This window comes from Chelonia mydas, chromosome 1, assembly GCF_015237465.2.
Source record: "Chelonia mydas isolate rCheMyd1 chromosome 1, rCheMyd1.pri.v2, whole genome shotgun sequence".
Taxonomy (NCBI): Eukaryota; Metazoa; Chordata; order Testudines; family Cheloniidae; genus Chelonia; species Chelonia mydas.
The window spans coordinates 80,019,259-80,042,114 of NC_057849.1; the positions used below are offsets into that span (position 1 = coordinate 80,019,259).

Genomic DNA, 22,856 nt, shown 5'->3' on the forward strand with positions numbered 1-22,856 from the left:
TTCTGGTTTCTTTATCACTACACTGTACCAATAACCACAGAACTGCATGTCATAAAAGCACAGAAAGAGGTGTCTCTTTTACAAAGATAAAGGGTAAGAGTGTCCAATTCCCTTGAGGGAGTCAAGGCCCCAGAACAATTAAATGTATCAGCTTATAACAGAGAACCGAATACAAACCCTACGAATCCCTTGTATAAATAATCTATTAAAATAGATGAAAACACCATCCTCTTCCATTCACAGCTAATGACCATCTTTTCTTTTCTTTGGGGGGAGGGGGTGTGCCAAACATAAGCTCAAGCAAAAGAATGAAATATTACCTAAAACTTCAGGAGGCTCTGATTGGAGGCCTTCTGGCTGCTGGCCCTGGAGCACATTAAGCAGAGCTTGAAGACTCCTGAGACACAGTGATGGATGGGAAAATCTTGTCTCCTTGATCAATTCAAAAACTTCACATAGTCCAACTTCAATGATCTAAAAAAGTACAACACACATTTTTAACACAAGACCCATTATTAGGATGCTTTGATCAGTTCAGCCATAAAAATATTTACATAATGGTATGAATTTCTCTTTAGCTTAACACACAAACTCTACCATGTAAATATAGAAGATCATGGCAGTCCATAGACAGAAATAATCAAACCAAATTCTCAAAGTATAATTTTGAATATGAAACAGAGATACAGTTATTCTAATATGAATGGTTTCAGAGTAGAATGTGTGTCTACATACTTAGATATTTAATATTTAAAAACCACTGAATAAAGCTGATTGTTTTCAACTTTTAGATAGTGTCGTGGCTACAGGACAAACTATACCTTGGACCTCTTTATTTCCTCTCAAATGCACCCCTTGTGTGACTGGCCTGGCTTCCTGCACCTCACTCTGCGTGGAGTCATGCAGTTCAACCATACTCAGGCTGACTTTCTGGGCTTCAGACCCCCTGGTTACCAACCACATGAATGGCACAGGCCCAATTTGGTTTTAGCACCTGTAATAGCTTCTATTGGAAAGCCTGTGACAGTATAAGTTTACAGTGACACAGAAAATGAAGGTTACTTATAACTGGAGTTCTTTCAGATGGACTCTGCACATTCACACTGAGGGGTTAAGGCTGCTGTCGGAGCTCAAAAGGGTGTAATCACCTCATTGCAGTGCCAATCACAGTGCTCACATCATTCCTTACATTGTTAGCTTTTTTGATTACCACCACACCCTGAGCAGATGTTTTCAGAGAACTACTCACAATGACCACAAGAGCTCTTTCTTGACTGGTAACAGCTAATTAATATGGCCCCCATAATTTTGTATTATTATTGGGTTTATGTTTTCCAATATGCATTACTTTGCACCTATCAACACTGAATTTCATCTGCCATTTTGTTACTCACCCAGTTGTGTGAGACCCCTTAGTAACTCTTCACATCTGCTTTGGACTTAACTGTTTTGAGTAATTCTGTATCACCTGCAAATTTTGCCACCTCACTGTTTATGCTTTTCCCAGATAATTTATGAATATACTGAACAGGACTGGTTCCAGTACAGATCCTCTCTCCATTGTGAAAACTGACCATTTATTCCTCCACCCTTTGTTTCCTATCTTTCCACCAATTACTGATCTGTGAGAGAACCCTTCCTCTTATCTTATGACTGCTTGCTTTGCTAAGAACCTTTGGTAGGGGACCTTGCCAAGTGCTTTCTAAAAATCCAAGTACGCTATATCCATGAAATCACATATATCCACATGCTTGTTGACACCCTCAAATAATTCTAATAGATTGGTCAGGTATCCATTAAAAAAAACTGTGCTGGCTCTTCCCCAACATACTGTATTTGTGTGTCTGATAATTACATTCTTTATTATAAAAAGAAAAGGAGTATTTGTGGCACCTTAGAGACTAACCAATTTATTTGAGCATAAGCTTTCGTGAGCTACAACTCACTTCATCGGATGCACACTGTGGAAAGTGTAGAAGATCTTTTATACACACAAAGCATGAAAAAATACCTCCCCCCACCCCACTCTCCTGCTGGCAATAGCTTATCTAAAGTGATCACTCTCCTTACAATGTGTATGATAATCAAGTTGGGCCATTTCCAGCACAAATCCAAGTTTTCTCACCCCCCCCCCCACAAACCCACTCTCCTGCAGGTAATAGCTTATCTAAAGTGACCACTATCCTTACAATGTGTATGATAATCAAGGTGGGCCATTTCCAGCACAAATCCAGGGTTTAACAAGAACGTCGGGGGGGGGGGGGGTGTTAGGAAAAAACAAGGGGAAATAGGTTACCTTGCATAATGACTTCGCCACTCCCAGTCTCTATTCAAGCCTAAGTTAATTGTATCCAATTTGCAAATTAATTCCAATTCAGCAGTCTCTCGTTGGAGTCTGATTTTGAAGTCTTTTTGTTGTAATATTGCGACTTTTAGGTCTGTAATCGAGTGACCAGAGAGATTGAAGTGTTCTCCGACTGGTTTATGAATGTTATAATTCTTGACATCTGATTTGTGTCCATTTATTCTTTTACGTAGAGACTGTCCAGTCTGACCAATGTACATGGCAGAGGGGCACTGCTGGCACATATCACATTGGTAGATGTGCAGGTGAACGAGCCTCTGATAGTGTGGCTGATGCTATTAGGCCCTTTGATGGTGTCCCCTAAATAGATATGTGGACACAGTTGGCAACGGGCTTTGTTGCAAGGATAGGTTCCTGGGTTAGTGGTTCTGTTGTGTGGTTGCTGGTGAGTATTTGCTTCAGGTTGGGGGGCTCTCTGCAGGCAAGGACTGGCCTGTCTCCCAGGATTTGTGAGAGTGTTGGGTCATCCTTCAGGATAGGTTGTAGATCCCTACCAATGCGTTGGAGGGGTTTTAGTTGGCAGCTGAAGGTGACGGCTAGTGGCGTTCTGTTATTTTCTTTGTTAGGCCTGCCCTGTAGTAGGTGACTTCTGGGAACTCTTCTGGCTCTATCAATCTGTTTCTTCACTTCCACAGCCTTTTTTTAAAATTGACGTTACATTAGCTACCCTCCAGTCATCTGGTACAGAGGCAGATTTAAGCAATAGCTTGCATATCACAGTTAATAGTTCTGCAATTTCATATATTGTTCCTTCAGAACTCTTGTGTGAATACCATCTGGGCCTGCTGACTTATTAATGTTCAATTCATCAATGTGTTCCAAAATTCCTCTACTAACACCTCAACTGGGACAGAACTGTCACCTAAAAATAATGGCTCAGGTGCAGGAATCTCCCTCACATCCTCTGCAGTGAAGACTGATGCAAAGTATTCACATAGCTTCTCCACAACAGCCTTGTCTTCCTTGAGTGCTCCTTTAGCACCTCAATCATTCAGTGGCCTCACTGATAGCTTGTCAGGCTTCCTGCTTCTGACGTACTTAAAAATTGCTGTTAGTTTTTGTGTCTTTTGCTAGTTGCTCTTCAAATTTGTTTTTGGCCTGCCTAATTATACTTTCACACTTGACTTGCCAGAGTTAATGCTCCTTTCTATTATCCTCAACAGGATTTGACTTCCAATTTTTAAGGGATGTCTTTTTGACTCTAACTGCCCTCTCCTACATTGTTGTTCAGCCATGGTGGCATTTGTTGGTCCTCTTACTGGTTTTTTTTGTTTGTTTTTTGTTTTTTTATAATTTGGGGTATAAGTGGTTAAAATAGTTTCTATGCAGCTTGCAGGAATTTCACTTTCGTAACTATTCCTTTTAATTTACATTTAACTAGCTCTCTCATTTTTGTGTCGTTCCCCTTTTTGAAATTAAATGCTACTATGGTGGATATCTTTGGCAATTTTCCCCATACAAGGATGTTAAATTTAATTACATTATGGTTGCTATTACTGAGCAATTCAGCAATTCAGCTATATTCACTTGTTGGACCAGATCCCGTGCTTTAGGACTAAGTCAAAAATTGTCTCCCATTGTGTGTTCCAGGACTGCATCCTGGAATAGCTAGTCACTAAGGGTATGCCTACACTGCCCACATTACAGCGCGGCCGCACTGTGACGTGGGTAGTGCAGACATGCTTTATCGCTGGGGAAGAGCTCTCAGCTTTTCAGCGCTAAAACTTTTGTCACCCGGGGGCGGGGGGGGGAGACGGGGACTCATGGACTTTAAGGCCACATGGGACCATCATGACGATCTAGTCTGACCCCCCTGCACACTACAGGTCACAGTCTCTCACCCACCCACCTCCTGTAATAGACCCACAACCTCTGACTGAGTTACTGAAGTGCTCAAATCTTGATTTAAAAGACTTCACGTTACAAAGAATCCACCATTTACTCTAATCTAAACCAGTAAGTGACCCATTCCACTCTGAACCACAGAATATCAGGGTTGGAAGGGACCTCAGGAGGTCATCTAGTCCAACCCCCTGCTCAAAGCAGGACCAATTCCCAACTAAATCATCCCAGCCAGGGCTCTGTCAAGCCTGACCTTAAAAACCTCTAAGGAAGGAGATTCCACCAACTCCCTAGGTAACTCATTCCAGTGATTCATCACCCTCCTAGTGAAAAAGGTTTTCCTAATATCCAACCTAAACCTCCCCCACTGCAACTTGAAACCATTGCTCCTTGTTCTGTCATCTGCTACCATGAGAACAGTCTAGATCCATCCTCTTTAGAACCCTCTTTCAGGTAGTTGAAAGCAGCTATCAAATCCCCCCTCATTCTTCTCTTCTGCAGACTAAATAATCCCAGTTCCCTCAGCCTCTCCTCATAAGTCATGTGCTCCAGCCCCCTAATCATTTTTGTTGCCCTCCACAGGACTCTTTTCAATTTTTCTACATCCTTCTTGTAGTGTGGGACCCAAAACTGGACACAGTACTCCAGATGAGGCCTCACCAATGCCGAATAGAGAGGAATAATCACTTCCCTTGATCTGCTGGCAATGCTCCTATTTATACAGCCCAAAAGGCGGTAAGCCTTCTTGGCAACAAGGGCACACTGTTGACTCATATCCAGCTTCTCATTCACTGTAACCCGAGTCCTTTTCTGCAGAACTGGAGCCATTCAGTCCTCAGTCAGTAGCGGTGCATGGGATTCTTCCGTCCTAAGTGCAGGACTCTGCACTTGTCCTTGTTGGACCTCATCAGATTTCTTTTGGCCCAATCCTCCAATTTGTCTAGGTCCCGCTTTATCCTATCTCTACCCTCCAGTGTATCTACCTCTCCTCCCAGTTTAGTGTCATCTGCAAACTTGCTGAGGGTGCAAACCAAGCCATCCTTCGGATCGTTAATGAAGATATTGAACAAAACCAGCCCCAGGACCGACCCTGGGGAAACTCTGCTTGATACCGACTGCCAAGTAGACATGAAGCCATTGATCACCACCCGTTGAGCCCGATGATCTAGCCAGCTTTCTATCCACCTTATAGTCCATTCATCCAGCCCATACTTCTTTAACTTGCTGGCAAGAATACTGTGGGAGACCGTGTCAAAAGCTTTGCTAAAGTCAAGGAATAACATGTCCACTGCTTTCCCCTTATCCACAGAGCCAGTTATCTCATCATAGAAGGCAAATAGGTTAGTCAGGCATGACTTTCCCTTGGTGAATCAATGCTGACTGTTCCTGATCACTTTCCTCTCCTCTAAGTGCTTCAGAATTGATTCCTTGAGGACCTGCTCCATGATTTTTCCACAGACTGAGGTGAGGTTGACTGGCCTGTAGTTCCCCGGATTCTCCTTCTTCCCTTTTTTAAAGATGGGCACTACATTAGCCTTTTTCCAGTCATCCAGGACCTCCCTCGATTGCCATGAGTTTCAAAGATAATGGCCAATGGCTCTGCAATCACATCTGCCAACTCCTTTAGGACCCTCAGACGCAGCGCATCCGGCCCCATGAACTTGTGCTCATCCACCTTTTCTAAATAGTCCCGAACCACTTCTTTCTCCACAGAGGGCTGGGCACCTCCTCCCCAGAGTGTGCTGCCTAGTGCAGTAGTCTGGGAGCTGACCTTGTTCATGAAGACATAGGCAAAAAAAGCATTGAGTACATTATCTTTTCTCACATCCTCTGTCACTAGGCGTCACATGCAGAAGAGGAAGGTGAAAAATATCCAGGGTCTCTGCCAATCAGACCTGGGGGGAAATTCCTTCCTGGCCCCCAGTGCAGAAATCAGTAAGACCCAGAGCATATCAGCGAGACACACCAGACACACAAGTGGGAAAGAACTCAGTGTAGTAACTCAGAGCCCTCCTGATCTAATATCCCATCTTTGGCCGTAGGATATTTGCTGCTAGCAGTCACAGGTGGACCACATGCTATTGTACGCACTCTCCTGATAGCATCCCTCTCCATAAACTTATCAAGCTCAGACTTGAAACCAGTTAGAATATTTGCCCCCCGTGGTCTCCTTGGGAGGCTGTTCCAGAACTTCACTCCTCTGATGGTTAGAATTTCAAGCCTAAACTTATTGATGGCCTATTTATATCCATTTGTTCTTGTGCCAACACTGACCCTCAACTTAGGGCTTGGCTACACTTGCAAGTTAGAGTGCATTAAAGTAGCCCCATGCGTCCTAGCCCTGGACGCGTCCACACTGGCAAGGCACGTAGAGCGCCTGGACTCTGCAGCTGGAGCACTCCTGGTAATCCACCTCCATGAGAAGCATAAAGCTTGCTGCGCCCCAGCTGAAACGCCCGGGCATCAGTGTGAACGAGGTCTTGCATTACTGCACTGTGATTGGCCTCTGGAAACGTCCCATAATCCCCTGAAGTGGCCACTCTTCTCATTGTTTTGAAATCTGCAGGAATGCGGATATCCCCTTTCAAAGCTCTGTTTCTGACAGCCAGCATGCTTATCTGCTCCGGGACAAAGCAATCCATTACCGTGGAGTGCGGGGTGTGAGAGAGAGAGAGGCGGGGGGGTGGGTCCTGCTGCTGTCTGAACTTACAAGATAGTATGCTGACACTCTCTGCACCCCAAAACACACTGTCTCTCCCCCCCACATAAACACAACACACTCCCTGTCACACTCCACCCCCACCCCCATTTGATAAGCATGTTGCAGTCACTTGCACGCTGGGATAGCTACCACAATGCACTGCTCTTTGTGGCATTGCAAAAGCTACTAATATGGCCACACCAGTGCGCTTCCAGTTGACAGTGTAAACACACGGCAGAGTTTTCCCTACTGCGGTCTCCGAAGACTGGTTTAACTCCCAGCGCTCTACATCTGCAGTTAGATCCAGAGCATATCAGCATCCTTAAATAACTCCTCTCTCTCCCTGGTGTTTATCCCTCTGATGTATTTACAGAGAGCAATCATATCTACCTTCAGCCTCCATTTGGTTATGCTGAACAAGACGAAACTCCTTAAGTTTCCTCTCGTAAGGTAGTTTTCCACACCTCTGATCATCCCAGTAGCTCTTCTCTGTACCTGTTCCAGTTTATATTCATTGTTCTTAAAACATGAGAGATCAGAATTGCACACAGTATTCTAGATGAGGTCTGGCCAGTACCTTGTATAGTAATAACACTTTCCAATCTCTACTGGAAATACCTCACCTGATGCATGCCAGGACTGCATTAACCTTTTTCACAGCTGCATCACGCTGGTAGCTCAGAGTCATCCTGTGATTGACCAATACACTCAGATCTTCCTTCTACTCAGTCGCTTCTAACTGAGATGTCCCCAGCGTATAGCAAACATTCTCGTTGCATGACCTTGCACTTTGCACTATTAAATTTCATCCCATGTTTATTACTCCAGTTTTCAATGTCACACAAATCTTGTATGATATTCTGGTCCTCCTCTGTATTGGCAATACTTCCCAACTTTGTATCGTCCACAAATTATTAGCACACCCCCATGTTATGCGCCAAGGTCATTAATAAAAATATTAATGAAGACTGGTCCCAAGACCGATCCCTGAGGAACTCCACTAGTAACCTTCTTCCAGCCTGACATTTCACTTTTCTGTATGACCCATTATAGTGTCCCCTTTAACCAGTTCTTTATCCAGCTTCCAAGTCCCATATTAATCCCTGTCTTCTCCAATTTAACTAATAATGTCCCATGTGGAGTGCGTTACTGAAAACCACCTAGGTTAGATCTACTGCATTTCTTTCGTCTAAAAAAAAAAAACACTAGTTAATTTCTCAAAGAAAGAGATTGGTCTGGCATAATCTACCTCTTTTAAAACCAGGTTGTATTTTATCCCAATTACTGTTTACCTTTATGTACTTAACTACTTTCTCTTTCAAAATTTGTTCCAAGACTTTGTATACAATTGAGGTCAAACTAATGGGATCACTTCTTTTCCCTTTCCTAAAAACAGGCATTATATAAGCAATTTTCCAGTCACAGGGTACAACTCCCAAGTTTACAGATTCATTAAAAATCCATGCTATTGGACTTGCAATTTCATGTGCCAGTTTCTTTAATATTCTTGATTGAAATGATCTGGGGTCCCCATTTGGTCCCAAGCTGTTTCAGTTTGACTTCCACCTAGAATGTAGTAATTTCTACTTCCATATCCTCATTTCCATTAGCCACCCTGCCACTATTATTAGAGCCATATTATACCCTTATTTAAAACTGAGGCAAAGTATTCACGTGTTGGGAAACATCTAGATTATCTTTAATAGCCACCCCACCCTCAGAGCTTAGCAGTCTCACTTCTTCCCTTGTTTTCTTTATATGTCTAAAGAAACTCTTACTATTGTATTAATTTCCTTTCCAAGATCCAACTCTGTTTGGCTTTTGGCAGGTCCCACCTTTTCCCTACACTTTCTGACCTCTAAGAGTCACCTTTCCTTGCTGATCCCTTCTTACATTCCTTGTAAACTTTCTGCTTTCTCTTATCCTGTTCGAGATGCTTGTTCATGAAGTTTGGTCTGCAACCCTTCCCTACACATTTTTTCCCCTTGCTTGAGATGCAGCTTCAGATAGTTTCTACAACTCTGATTTAAATAATTCCAAGCCTCCTCCACATTCAGCTGCGTGAGTTCTTCAGTCCAGTCCACCTCCCTAACAACTTCCCTCAATGTTTTAAAGTTTGCCCTTTTGAAATCAAGAATCCTAGTTGCAGACCTTTTTTTAAAATATCCTTCCATTTAGTTTCAAGTAAATTAACTCATGATCACTTGAACCAAGGTTGTCCTCTAGAACCAGTTCTTCTATGAGTCCCTTGATACTTACCAATACAAAACCTAAAATGGCATCACCTCTTCTGGCGAAAAAAAATCTGTCTGCTATCACATCCAGGAATATCTGGGTTCTACCATTATTAGTAGCACTTGTCCTCCAATCTATATCTGGGAAATTAAAGTCTCCCATAAATACTACTGGGAATTGTATGAATATCTCATTGAAAATATTAAAGAAGTCTCTATCCATATCAGATCATAGGGGTCTTTACCCCAGTGAAGCCTCTTTTACACCTTTCTTCGCCAAAGTGATTTTGACCCAAACAGATTGCCCATTTTATCCAATCACTTCTAAATTTCTGGATCGCCTACTTTATCGTTAATATACAATGCTACTCCACCACCTTTACCTGTATTTCTGTCTTTTCTGACCAGAACATACCCTCCAGTCATGACTACTATTCCACCATATTTCTGTTATCTCTATATCATCTAGTTTCACTTCCTGACCAAGGAGTTCTTGTTACCCAGGCTTCTTGCATTGGTGTAAAGACATCTGAGTTGTTTCTGCTTGACTACACCAAGATTCCTCACCCGACTAAGTACAGTTACTCTACTACTAGTATCGCCAACCTGACTGCTAGTCCCAATACCACAGGTAGTATCTGCTCTCTTGATATCCATTCTCCTACCCTCTGTTGTTTCAGACACACATGTTTGCATCTCATAGAATCATAGGACTGGAAGGGACCTCGAGAGGTCATCTAGTCAAGTCCCCTGCACTCATGGCAGCACTAAGTATTATCTAGACCATTCCCGACAAGTGCTTTTCTAACCTGCTCTTAAAAATCCCCAATGATGGAGATTCCACAACCTCCCTAGGCAATTTATTCCAGTGCTTACCTACTCTAGGAAAAACTTCCTGTCAATGTCCAACTTAAGCCTCCCTTGCTGCAAATTAAGCCCATTGCTTTTTCTCCTGTCCTCAGAGGTTAAGAACAACATTTTTTCTCCCTCCTCCCTGTAACAACCTTTTATGTACTTGAAAACTTATGTCCCCTCTCAGTCTTGTCTTTTCCAGACTAAACAAACACAATTTTTTCAATCTTACCACACAGGTCATGTTTTCTAGAGCTTTAATCATTTTTGTTGCTCTTCTCTGGACTTTCTCCAATTTGTCCGCATCTTTACTGAAACGTGGCGCCCAGAACTGCACACAGGACTCCAGTTAAGGCCTAATCAGCATGGAGTAGAGCGGAAGAATTACTTCTCATGTCTTGCTTACAACACTCCTGCTAATATATCCCAGAATGATGTTCACTTTTTCTTTTTTTTTTTTTTTGGCAACAGTGTTATACTGTTCGCTCATATCTAGCTTGTGGTCCACTATAACTCCCAGACTCCTTTCCGCAGTACTCCTTTCTAGGAAGTCATTTCCCATTTTGCATGTGTGCAACTGACTGTTCCTTCCTAAATGAAGTACTTTGCATTTGTCCTTACTGAATTTCACCCTATCTACTTCAGACCATTTCTCCCATTTGTCCAGACCATTTTGAATTTTAATTCCGTCCTCCAAAGCACTTGCACACCCTCCCAGCTTGGTATCATCTGCAAACTTTAAATGTACTTTCTATGCCATTATCTAAATAATTGATGAAGATATTGAACTGAACTGGACCCAGAACTGATCCCACTCGTTATGCCCTTCCAGCATGACTGTGAACCCCTGATAACTACACTTTCATCACAGAAAGAATACAAAATCCTTGCATTAAGACTAACGAAGGGGCACAGCAATTTAGGAAATAGCAAATTTTGCTCCAACATCATCTGTTTACAGGAACCTCCAAAGACTTTTTCATTCAGATCTATATTTCAAATAAAAGCCTATACAAAACCATTTGGTTTGCTTGTTGGCCTATCGTATTTCAGAAAACAAAACCAGAGATTTCACTGAGGTTTATCAATGTATCTTGTACAAAAAGAACAATAAATTTCTGCTTGTTTTCAACTACCAGCTTTACTGTCAATTGGAAAACCATTTTGGATCTGAATTAAAAACAAGTATTCTAGGGGCCTGTCTACATTTAAAATGCTACAGTGGCACAGCTCTTCAGTACAGACATTATCTACAGCAACAGGAGGGATTCTCCCACCAATGCCGGTAATCCACCTCCCGGAGAGGCAATAGCTAGGTCAACAGAAGAATTCTTCCATTGACCTAATGCTATCTACACCGGGACTTCGGTAAGCTTAACTACACCACTCAAGGGTGTGGATTTTTCACACCTGTGAGCAACGTAGTTATAGTGACCTAGTTTTCTAGTATAAACCAGGCCTCAATCTCAGACAAAAGAAGCTTAGCACTGGAGCAGTTGTGAAAGTGGAAAAAGTTAGGTGTAAGATTTTCTTCCAGTTTCCATTTTCATCCCTCTGACTCTTTAACAAACATAAAAGATATTTATCAATATTCTCTATTTATCCCAGTATCTTATTCAAAGGAAATAAGTCTAGTAATTATTAAAATGAGACTTCAAATCATCTGCAACAACTCTCCTCATTTATATCAAATTAACAAAAAATGAGCTCAATAGCCTATGCCAATCCAGTATATATGTGTGTGCGCGCGCATAAGAAATATCATAAAGCATTATTAATGAAGGTAACATTCTCAAAAACACTTAAGTGACTTAGAAGTCTAGGTCCCATTTTCAAAAGTGGTTTAGGCACTTTGGCTCCTAAATCCTACAGATTTTCAACAAAACATACGGCTTGTCTACAGAGAGATACTGTGCAGCAAGCTAGAGTAAATCTAAAGCACACCAGCTTGCTTCACAGTAACACACCATGTGGACACTGCTATAGAGCAGTGAAAGTCCACTAAGCTGCAACCAGGGACTTTCATTGCACTGGAACACAGTCCACACCACAAGTAATGCACAGCAATTGGTGCACTGTAGACAAGATGTTGGGCTCCAAAAGGTCCATATTTTCAAAGGCACTTTGGTGCCTAATGATGCAGATATGCACCTAAGCAACTTAGAGGCCTAATTCCAAATTATTACAAAGGAAATTGGGCGTCTACCCTGTGTAGGTGTTTTTTTAAAGCCCCACTAGATGCCTAACTGCATCTTTAGGTATCAAAATAACTGAAAATCTGGTGCCTAAGTCACTTCTGAAAATTTTATTCACACTGCTCTAATACTGCCTTACTATGGAAGTATTTCTAGAAACTGCAAATAGCATTTAAAGACATTAAAACAGCTTTTCTTTTTTAAAACACACATTCACACAGGTAAGCTGTCCCTCATTCCATTTTGATCAGGTGACAAAGTCATATTCGCTATTAAAAATCACAAATCCCTTCCCTCCCAAGTAAACAAATCAAGGTAGGCAGCATTTACAACTTCACCTTCAGAAGCTATCAACCAAATTTACAAAGAAAACAGGCCCTGTACCCTCACATAGGAATTGCCATACTGGATCAGATTCACGATTCATCTAGCTGCGTATCCTGTTTCCAGAAGTGGCCAGCACCACATACTTCAAAGGAATGTACAAAAAAAAACCCAACCACCACCACCCCACACTAGATATACGTGGGGTCATCCCACTTCCCGAAGGTCTCATCTTAATACCTATAATTAGAGATTGATTTACATCCTGAAACAGAGCTTATTGTCTCCTTCTGTCCTTCACTGTTGCCTAGAAAGCAGGAATCTTTACAGTTGTTCGAGTTTATAGATGTTTTGTCATGAAAGGTTAGGTTGCAAGCCCAGAGGGGATGCTGGGGAACTTCAGAGGGACTTAACCAAAGCAGATAATTGGGAACATGGCAGACACAATTCAGTGTTGATAATGCCAAGTAATGCAGTTGGAGGGGACTATTACAAAATTATCCACATAAACATCCAATCCCTCTGAGCCTTACTAAGTTATTAGGCTCAAAAACCATCCTGTTCCAATTTTTTCACAATTTAAGTGCTGCGTGAAAAAGTATTCGTTTTATCAGTTTTAAATTTACCACCTTTCATTGTGATGAATGTCCATCCCCTTGGTGCTTGTGTTTTGAGACAGGAAGAACAGAAGTTCCCAATCTTTCTTCTGCACACCATTCATTTTATAGACTTTTCTCATATTTTCTCCTCTCCTTTCTGACAAACAGGAATCTTTCTACTCTTTGTAAATGTTTTTCCATGCCCGTAATAATTTTTGTTCTTCTCTGAACCCCCTCTAATTCTCAAATATCCTTTTGGATACAGGGTCAGCAGCACTAAAGCCATACTACGGATTTACAAAATGGCATTCTGTTTTCCATATTACTCTTCATCTCACTCCTTATGCAGCCTAATATTTTGTTTACTTTTTTAACTGAAGCTACACATTGAGCAAGCCTTCAATGAGCTGAGATGATACAGTTTATTTAGAACTCTGTAAAAGTGCATTATTACTACCAATCCTTCCCCTCCAACGTGCATTACTTGGCATTTATCAACACTGAATTGTGTCTGCCATGTTGCCCAATTATCTACTTTGGTTAAGTCCCTCTGAAGTTCCCCAGCATCCCCTCTGGCCTTGCAACCTAACCTTTCATGACAAAACATCTGTAAACTCGAACAACTGTAAGATTCCTGCTTTCCAGGTAACACCACCACCAACATAAAAAAGACAATTTTAGTAGTATTTAATTCAACCTTATCATAATAAGTCACATAAAAAAGAACTATGTGAAGCTGCTCTGCCGAAGCCCCTTTAAGCTCACATCAGGGAAAGTTGACAGGAAGCAAGATTAATAGATTACATATATTAAACACTAATTGGTAGGCAAAACAGAATTCACAAAAGGCATACTCAATAGTTAAATGCAACTAGTAAACGGACATATGAGCAAATAAAATATGCAGGTAAGAAAAACGATGCCGTTTAACCATTCCCACCAGCTTTTCTTTCCAATATTCCACTATTGAACAGCATCCTTTCATGCACTCATAGCAAAATCGTTAAAGTCATTAAATTCCAAAGGCTATTACTGAAGTATTCTGTCAACAATCTTAATATACAGACAAACTAGTGGAAATCAATGCCACAAACATTGCAGCCAAGAGCCAAGCAAGATTTCAAAAAAGGACAAAATATTTATATGGAGGATGTAAATACCCAGTTACATAAGATGGGACTGAAAAACTAAATATTTGGAAGTAATATAAACACTCATAAAATCAGAGAATAAGCCAAGTTCTAATTGAGGGAGTTAAAAAAGAAACTTCTATGGGTAGCTTATTTCTAAGGGTATGTCTTCACTACTCGCCGCATTGTGGGGCAGCGATCAATACAGCGCAGATCAATTTATCGAGTCTAGTCTAGATGCAATAAATCGACCCCAAGCGCTCTCCCGTCAACTCCTGTACTCCAGCACTGCAAGAAGCACAGGCAGAGTCGACACGGTGGGGGGTGGGTGGGGAGGAGGTGAGGGGGGGAAGGGGGCAGCAGTTGACTCACCACGGTAAGTCAATCTAAGTACATCAACTTCAGCTACGTTATTCACGTAGCTGAAGTTGCGTAACATAGATCCATCTCCCCCGTCCAGGTTAGACAAGGGCTCAGTAACCACCTCAGAGTTTCTTGCAGTCCTCTGAAGCATTTAGTATCCACCGCTGTCAGAGAAGATACTTGCCTAGATGGATACTGGTCTGACCTGGTATGACCATTACTATGTTCCTAACAACTTGTCATAAAGTAAAAGGACCCAACTGAGAAAGGGTTAAATTAATGTTGATGAATAAAACTGTCAAAGATGTGCCATGTAGACTATAAAGTTACACATGAAAAATTATCCAGGGTGACTTGCCTTTGGAAGCTTGAGGGGCGGCTCTTTGGACTCCTCCTCTTCATCACTATCTGAATCCCCACTCTGCACAGTGTTCTTTGAAGCCAAAGTTACGGATGATTCTTTTTTTTGCCACTCCAAAACACAATGGCGGACATTGCTGTAAACATTAAAAGCTGAAGGGTTGCTGTGTAATTTGATATCTGGTATGGTTATTGTACTCTCCAAGTTTTCTGTCTGAAAAACAATAAGATTTTATTTTTGGCTGAAAGTTAATTCTTCCATGTATAAAGTTTATTAAACTTTTCAAATTTCACTAAAGAGAAATATCAAAGTCTCACTATCCCTTTAGCCAGACAATGGTAAAAAGTGGGCTAATATTTTATTTTCTCAAGTATGGATGACCAGAACTCCATATGGCAGAGAAAAGCAGCACGTCATTCATAATGCACAGTAATACGCAATTTTCATCAGCACGTGTATCTTTCTTTATCATAACCCTAAACAACACACAAGTCTTCAAATTAGGAAATTTTACATGACACCATATGCTGCATAATACAGCAACAGGAAAACCACATGACAGGATTTCAGAATCAACTGAGAAAGACATGTTTTTGCCTTTTTATATTTAAATGTAATTTATACAACGACATGCATTTGGGAATCCAACTCATGAAAACAAACAGGGAAGCCTAGAGAAATGTTAACCTAAACCCTGGCACAGAAGAACAAATTTAACGCTAAAATGTGATTATGGTCGGAAAGTTGACTGCAGAAAAGGCACATTCATGCTAAACAGATGAGATCCCTATGTATGTATTCAAAGAATTTTTTTCTGAAAAAGTTCATTTTTACTACCTCTTACTCATTAGAGCTGCAGAGCAAATACAAACAGGGGAAATAATTTTTTTTCCTGAGTTACACACTAAACAGAATGTTAACTATGTTCCAACAAATCCTAGAGAACAGAGACTGATTCTGAGACCTCAATTTGCGACTGCCAAGCCAGAAGTTAAAGCCATCATCATTTTACCAACTAGCTTCACAAATTTGATATGGAACTCACTGAGAAGCGAACATGAAAACACATAATGCCAGTTTTCAGAGCATGACTGCTTTTTTAATAAAAATACTTGAAAAAATAGACAAATCTGTTCTGCCCAGATTGTCATGTCTCATTCAAAATAAAACAAGCTCCAGACTCAAAACAAAAATGTAATTTCTATAGAAGCAGGACATTAAATAGCATAAAAATGTAATACATATATACAGAAGTATATTTTGTCGATACATAAACTTTCGAGACTGTTCGCAATTATTTATAAGCCAAACAGATAGTCACCTCAGTTTTCAGCCCTAAAGCTGAACAAACTGGCCTTAATTATACAAATCAAAAGCAATTTATTTCATAAGCAATGCTTCCCCTTGTACTGCAAAACAACTGTAGGGCACATATCAAGGTTCTTTGGAGCATCTTCCACATAAAGCCAAATGTTATTGCAATGACAGCTACTGTGCAGTAAATTTGAAATCTCTGTATTTAAACTCATTCTCACTAGAATTGCATGAGGCTTTGATCTATATATGTTGCAGTACCCACCCCTACTTATAAGTAGGTGGCCACGTCATCTTACGTACATTCACATAACTTCAGAAGTCAACCCTTTTAGCACTAGACTAAGTATTACAGACTGTTTTCCTGAATCTTTACAATGAGCTGACCAACTTTCAGAAATGGTCTCCTGTCCTACTTTCAGTATTAAGCATTATATTCTTTAATTGATAGTTTAGGTTTCAAACCTTAGGTATTCCAACCCATCTGTCCTTCTGCATTGAGCTAACACTGTCTCATTCTGCGGATGTATTCAAACTAGAACCCCATCAGTACAGCAGAGAGCTGATGGCAGAATATTTTCCATGAGAGCCCATTCAATTTGGAGAGGCAATGTGGTCCAATGGGCTGGGACTCAGGAGACTTGAGTTCTAGTCCCGATTCTGCCACTGATCTCCCGTTTGACCATAGGTAGATCCCTTCACCTTGTTGTGCCTCTATTTCCCCTCATACTCCATCTTGTCTATCTGGACTGTAAGCTCTTTGAGACAAAGAGTGTTTTGTATTGTGTTTGTAGAGTACATAAGAAAATGGAGCCCCAACACACTACTTTGATATAGACAAATAATTTTAGGAATAATCCACTATTCACCTTGGTCCTAAATGTATTGATCTTGAGGGCATACTATAAAAGTCTATCTTTTAGTGCAGGAGTTCAAAGAGGGCTGGAGGGTTAGGGGTGCAGTTTTGTTGAGAAATTGAAAGGAGATGTTGATTTAGTTGCCATTATGTTTTTATGTCTGGTAGCTATATACATAAGGGTGCTCATATTCATCATCACTGTATAATCAACGGCAAAGATGCCAAAAAACAGATATAGGTGAAAAAATGCTATCACAGAATTCATTAAAGACCTGATAATCACAATGGCTATGAGGTCTGCTAAAAATCACCTAACAAAAATGTTAATAGCCAGTCTCACCCAACAGGGTCTGAAAATGAAGGTTACTTACTTGTAGCTTGAGTTCTTCGAGAGGGCTCTGTATATTTATAGTTATGGGTATTGCACCACCTAATGGCACCTAACAATAAAAACTTCTCCAAGCAATAACCGTTCAAGAGCTCCTGTGCCCTCTCCTATACCTCCCCTCAGCATCTCTGCAAGTTCCAAGGCTATGTAAGAGAGTGCAGTGCCCTTTACCACCGCAGATCCCTCCACTGCCAGCCCAGACATTAAAAAGAGAGCACTCAGACAAAGCAAAAGACAGGTGGAAGTGTGACTATGCAGAGTCATCTTGAAGAACTCTGGTTACAAGTAACCAACCTCCATTTCTTCAAGTGGCTCTACATCCCACTCATGGGATTGTTTGATAAGCAGTGCTGAAAATAACCCAGAGGAGGAAACAGAGTCCCAGCTGAATAGAGACTGATGCACCACTTTACCAAATCTAGCATTACCCCCTATGGCCAAGTTAAGAGCATAATGCTTAGAAAAGTGGGTACAGAGGTCCAGGTCGTCGCCCCGCAAATTTCAGTAACTGGAACTTGCTTAACGTAAGCAAGAGAAGTTACCATAGCTGTATTGGAATGTAATCATGCTGCCATGGGTACAGGGATTTGTTAATGTGTAACATTCAACAATACATTTTTAATCCTTCTAGTGTCTGGAAAGATATGCTAAGAATCATGTGGGTTACAGGGTAAAACAGAAATAATCTAGATGATTTTCAAAAACTAAAATACCTGAATCTAAACAACATGCAAGAGCATTCTTGCAACCAAAATACATAAAACAGATTCCCCTTTATTAATATATGGTTCTGGGAAAAAATACCAGCAAATTAATTGTCTCGTGAAAATCAGTCACCACTTTTGGTAAAAACCAGGGATCAGGCCTAATAACCACCTTAACTTTTTGAAAAGACATAAATGGTGGCTCAGCCATTAAGACATTTAACTTGCTCACTCTTCTGGCTGAGGCTATGGCAATAATGAAAGCCATTTTAAGAGATAAACAATACAATGAACAATCAGACAAGGGCTCAAAAGGGAAGTTCCTAAGTGAAGCTGAAACCAAATTAAGATCCTAAGATTTTTGCCTCACCCAAGGCACCAAACTGGTCCATTTCAAATAGTAGTTAACACTTGCTGGTAGACAGCTTTCTAGGGTTAAGCAGCATATCCTACACCAACAAGGAACATGACTGCTCAAGAGCAGGCATGGTCAAAGTCAGGTAAGAGACTGTGAATCCGATGGAAAAACCTGCCCTCTTGCTGTTGCAGCTCTGGGCCGCTCACAAACAGCATGCGGGTCCCACCCTCAGTGTTCGTGTAATATAGGCCTGGTCCAGCAACTCTGACCCCAGCAGCCGGTCTGCAACACACCAGCTACACTCTGGCTTCCAGCTATTACATTTGAGGCTGTGAATCTGACAAAAAGTCAATCCAAGGAGGTGTCTGAAACACTTGTGCAAGAGTAAGCAAAGCCCTGTCTTCTCTTTAAGGAAATGTATTGTCACTGGAAATCTAAAGCTCCTCTTTAGATCCTGAACAGAAATACATTATACGTGTAACGTTCTCTCCCTTTCTAGTGCCATTTCTCTTAATTTTCATACTTTATTTTACTTTGCTCATTCTCAATGTCAAACTGACATTGACAATTTTCTCTTTTTAAACATTTTTTCAGAACATTCTGGTAGAATAACCCTTCACTCTCACATTCGAAAACTTCTCCTTAAAAGGCAAAGATGAGGAGCTCCTCTAGGAAGATAGGACAAATTAATTTTCTATGCTTTGATTTTTTTTAAAAAGTCATCATTTCTTCCCTGTACAATGGAACCTTATGATTCAGGTGGGAGGCAAACAGATCGGAGACTAAAGTCCTTTACAAAGAGATAGAATACATCTGGGTATAGTTCCCATTCTGAATGATCTATTTGTTCCCAACTAAGCCAGTCAGCTCTAACATTCATTTTTCCCTTGGATGTGAAGGGAGCAGAGAAGAATCTGCCAAAGTCATTAGCAAGTAACCTTCTCTTTATAAGAGCGTGGACCTTGCTCCCCCTCACCTATTGATGTAGGACGTTACCAAGGTATTTGTCTGTCATGACCAGTGTCCAAATATGGGAGCACTAAGCAGTTTGTACTGTTTGTTCGTTCCCTTATTTGGAGCAGATCCCAAGGAAGTCCTTGACCTGGTGTGAGCACCCCATCCTTCCAGACTGGCATCTGTGGCAATAACTTCCTGAGTGGTTTGTCTATCAGGAAGCCTGACTCAAATTGCTTGAAACCCACTATCTGATGGACCTGAGTATCCTCTTGGGTATATACCCTCACTGAAGGGTGGAAAAGAGATTGGTGAGGGAGGACAAGAGGACGCTCTGTAGCATCCTCACATAAGCATGGGTCCACTAAAGATTATCCACACAAGAGACTACTGATCTCAGAATAGACCGTGTGTGAGTGGATACTACCCAAGAGGGGCTGACCAGTTTTGATAAGATTCCTCAGTTTCTCCTGTTTTTCTTGTGATATGAAAACTTTCTGGAGAACGGCATCTATTCTCCTCTCTGAGGTGGGAAATCCACTGCAAAGGTGTTAAAATGATTATTCTCCAAATGTAATCACAGAGCCATGGTACTGAAGCATCCTGACTGGTGCTGGCTATAGCTCTGACTCTGGATAAGGCTAGAAAAAGGAGGTCATCCAGGAAAGAATAAGCAAGAATCCCATTCCTAGTATTAACACTACTTGCATTTTCATAAATATTTGCATGGCTGTTGCTAAACCAGAAGATAAGAGACCTGTACTGGTAGTGCTGTTCTCTAAGAGCAAACCACAAGAAGCATCTGTTAGACAGCCAAATTGGGATATGGAAGTTGACATGACTAGATCTGAAGGATGCCCTGGCCTAGAGTATCCTCGTTGATGGCGGTTAGTGTGGATTTAAGGTTTCATCTTGACTTTTGTTTTTTTTCCCTGAACCTTTTGAAATACCTTCAGACTGAGAACTGCCTTGCAGCCTTTGACTTCTTTTTCTTTTTTTTTTTTTTTTGGGTGGGGGGGTGGGAGGGGGAGGGGAGAAAGTCTTGGAATAAGAAAATGGAGTGAATGCACTGGTTCCTCTCTGGAGGATGAACAGATTCTATTCCTCCCATTCAGAGGAGATGAACGATGGCCATTTATGTGTCTCATCTTTTCCCTTCCTTTAGCAAGGGAAATGGGATAAATTTGTCTCAATTTGAAAAAAATCCAAAAGACTATCCCCTTTGCACCGTTTCCAAAATCCGTTTGTCAAGGGTCACCACTTGCCAGAACACTACAAACTGAAGCAGCCATCAACTACTAATCTGGGGCCCCTCTCTACACTGGGGTGTCTGACAGAGATGCAGTTTGTTTTGAGGAATCTGAGGTTGAACCAAAGAACTCACCTCTGCCACCACATGCTCCGCTGGATCTGTTTCATTTTCCTCTTAAGTGTTTCCAGTGGGATTTTCTATATTGGCCAATGTAAAAGGACTACCTTGATATGGAGTAAGACCTGTAGTCGCTCCTATCCTGCTTGTTAGGAACTTGATCTTTCCAAGAAGTCCACTACCAGCTTACCCATAGGTTTGCCAAACAGCTTCCCGTCACAGTATTTTGAAGTGGAGGAGAGCAGTAAATCTGTGGATCTCTCTTTCACTCCCAGGGCCACATGGATCAGCATACAACAGTAACTCCTCACTTAAAGTCGTCCCGATTAACGTTGTTTCGTTGCTGAACAATTAGGGAACATGCTCATTTAAAGTTGTGCAATGCTCCCTTATAACTTCGTTTGGCAGCCGCCTGCTTTGTCCATTGCTTGCAGGAAGAGCAGCCCACTGGAGCTAGCTGGTGGGGGCTTGGAACCAGTGTGCACCGGCAGCCCCCATATCAGCTCTCCACTCCCCTAAGTTCCCTGTGCGGCAGCTGCCCAGCAGGCCATCAATTGCCAGCAGTTCAGCTGTCCCTCCCCACACTGTCATGTGCTGCTCCTGCCCTCTGCCTTGGAGCTGCTCCCCGAGCCTCCTGCTTGCTGTGCCGGCAGGAAGGGAGAAAAGAGGGGCTAATGTCAGGGTGTCACCCTCACCTCTGCTCCTGCACCCCGCTTACACCATCTTCCATAGAGCAGGAGGGACACAGGACAGGGCTCAGGAGGGAGGGAGCTTCCTGGCAGTAGCTGCAGTCTCAGCTTGCTGATCTACTTAACAAGGCAGTGTACTTAAGAGTGGAGTCAGCGTATTTAAAGGGGAAATGCGCATCTCACACACACACACGGTGTGTGTCTCTGTCTGCCATGCTGTCTCCCCTCCCTCCATTCGTGCTGCCTTGTAGAGTGTGAGGCTACATTAACAACGAGTTAAGCTTTGAGGGCTCAGCCCATTGCTAGTTCATCATTTAGCAGTAAGGCATTCCCTGGGAAATATCCCACCCTTTGACTTCACCACCTCAACCAAGCTTCACAATCATCATCGCTGTGTACCAGTATTAAATTGTTTAAAACTTATACTGTGTGTGTGAGTGTGTGAGAGAGAGGAGAGAGAGAGATAATATATATTAGTCTTTTGTCTGGTGAAAAAAATTTCCCTGGAACCTAACCTCTCTTATTTACATTAATTCTTATGGGGAAATTGGATTCACTTAACATTGTTTCGCTTAAAGTCACATTTTTCAGGAACATAACTACAACCTTAAGTGAGGAGTTACTGTATCACGTCTTGGCTCTAGCTGAGTACCAGAGGGCAACAAGGGAGGTGTCAAATATGAAGTCTGCTTCTAAAGACATCTTTTTTCAGAGATGCAACTAATTTAAAAGCCTTTCTATGCTTCAGAGGTATTTCAGATTGTCAATCCATGCCAGAATTCCTTTGCAAAACAAACTGAGGCAGCAGACAAGGCCTCAAAATTTTTCTTGTCTGATTCTATTCTCCTAATCTGTGAGGTCCTTTGGCAATAGATCTCCATCTGAAAGACTGGTTGTGTTGGACTAGAAGGAAAAGAGCATCAACATAAGGAAAGGAGACCATATTTGATTTTGGATTGGGGCACATTGTAGCACTATTTGGCAATGCCGCTCTGCATTTTGGTCTTGCATGTAAGCTCCCTTTCCTCTTTGATAATTTTTTTGACCGGGAGGATTTACATAGCTATATTGTTCTAGTCTGGAACCAGAAAGGTTATATTGCTTAGTGGTCTCACTTTCTCTATTAGACTGGCTTTCCTTCTCCTCTCTTATAGGGATTTCCTGTAGAAGCAAACCCAATATAGATACTGTCTTAAGTACAGTGATAAAATAATCAGTGGGAAGAAGTTTGTCCTGAACCACCTCCTCTTTATGA

The 22,856-nt window shown here is 41.6% G+C and overlaps 1 protein-coding gene across 26 annotated transcripts in view; it reads right to left on the minus strand.

The window, feature by feature from the left end:
- MYCBP2 (MYC binding protein 2) overlaps positions 1 to 22,856 on the minus strand; it is a 418,792-nt gene that overhangs the window by 370,382 nt on the left and 25,554 nt on the right. For all 26 annotated transcript variants that reach the window (XM_043534235.1, XM_043534264.1, XM_043534248.1 and 23 more), the window contains exons 3-4: positions 14,964 to 15,179; positions 321 to 474 (exon numbers count right to left, since the gene is read on the minus strand). In XM_043534235.1, the coding sequence (XP_043390170.1) occupies positions 321 to 474; positions 14,964 to 15,179 (370 nt within the window). The remainder of the gene's footprint in view (positions 1 to 320; positions 475 to 14,963; positions 15,180 to 22,856) is intronic.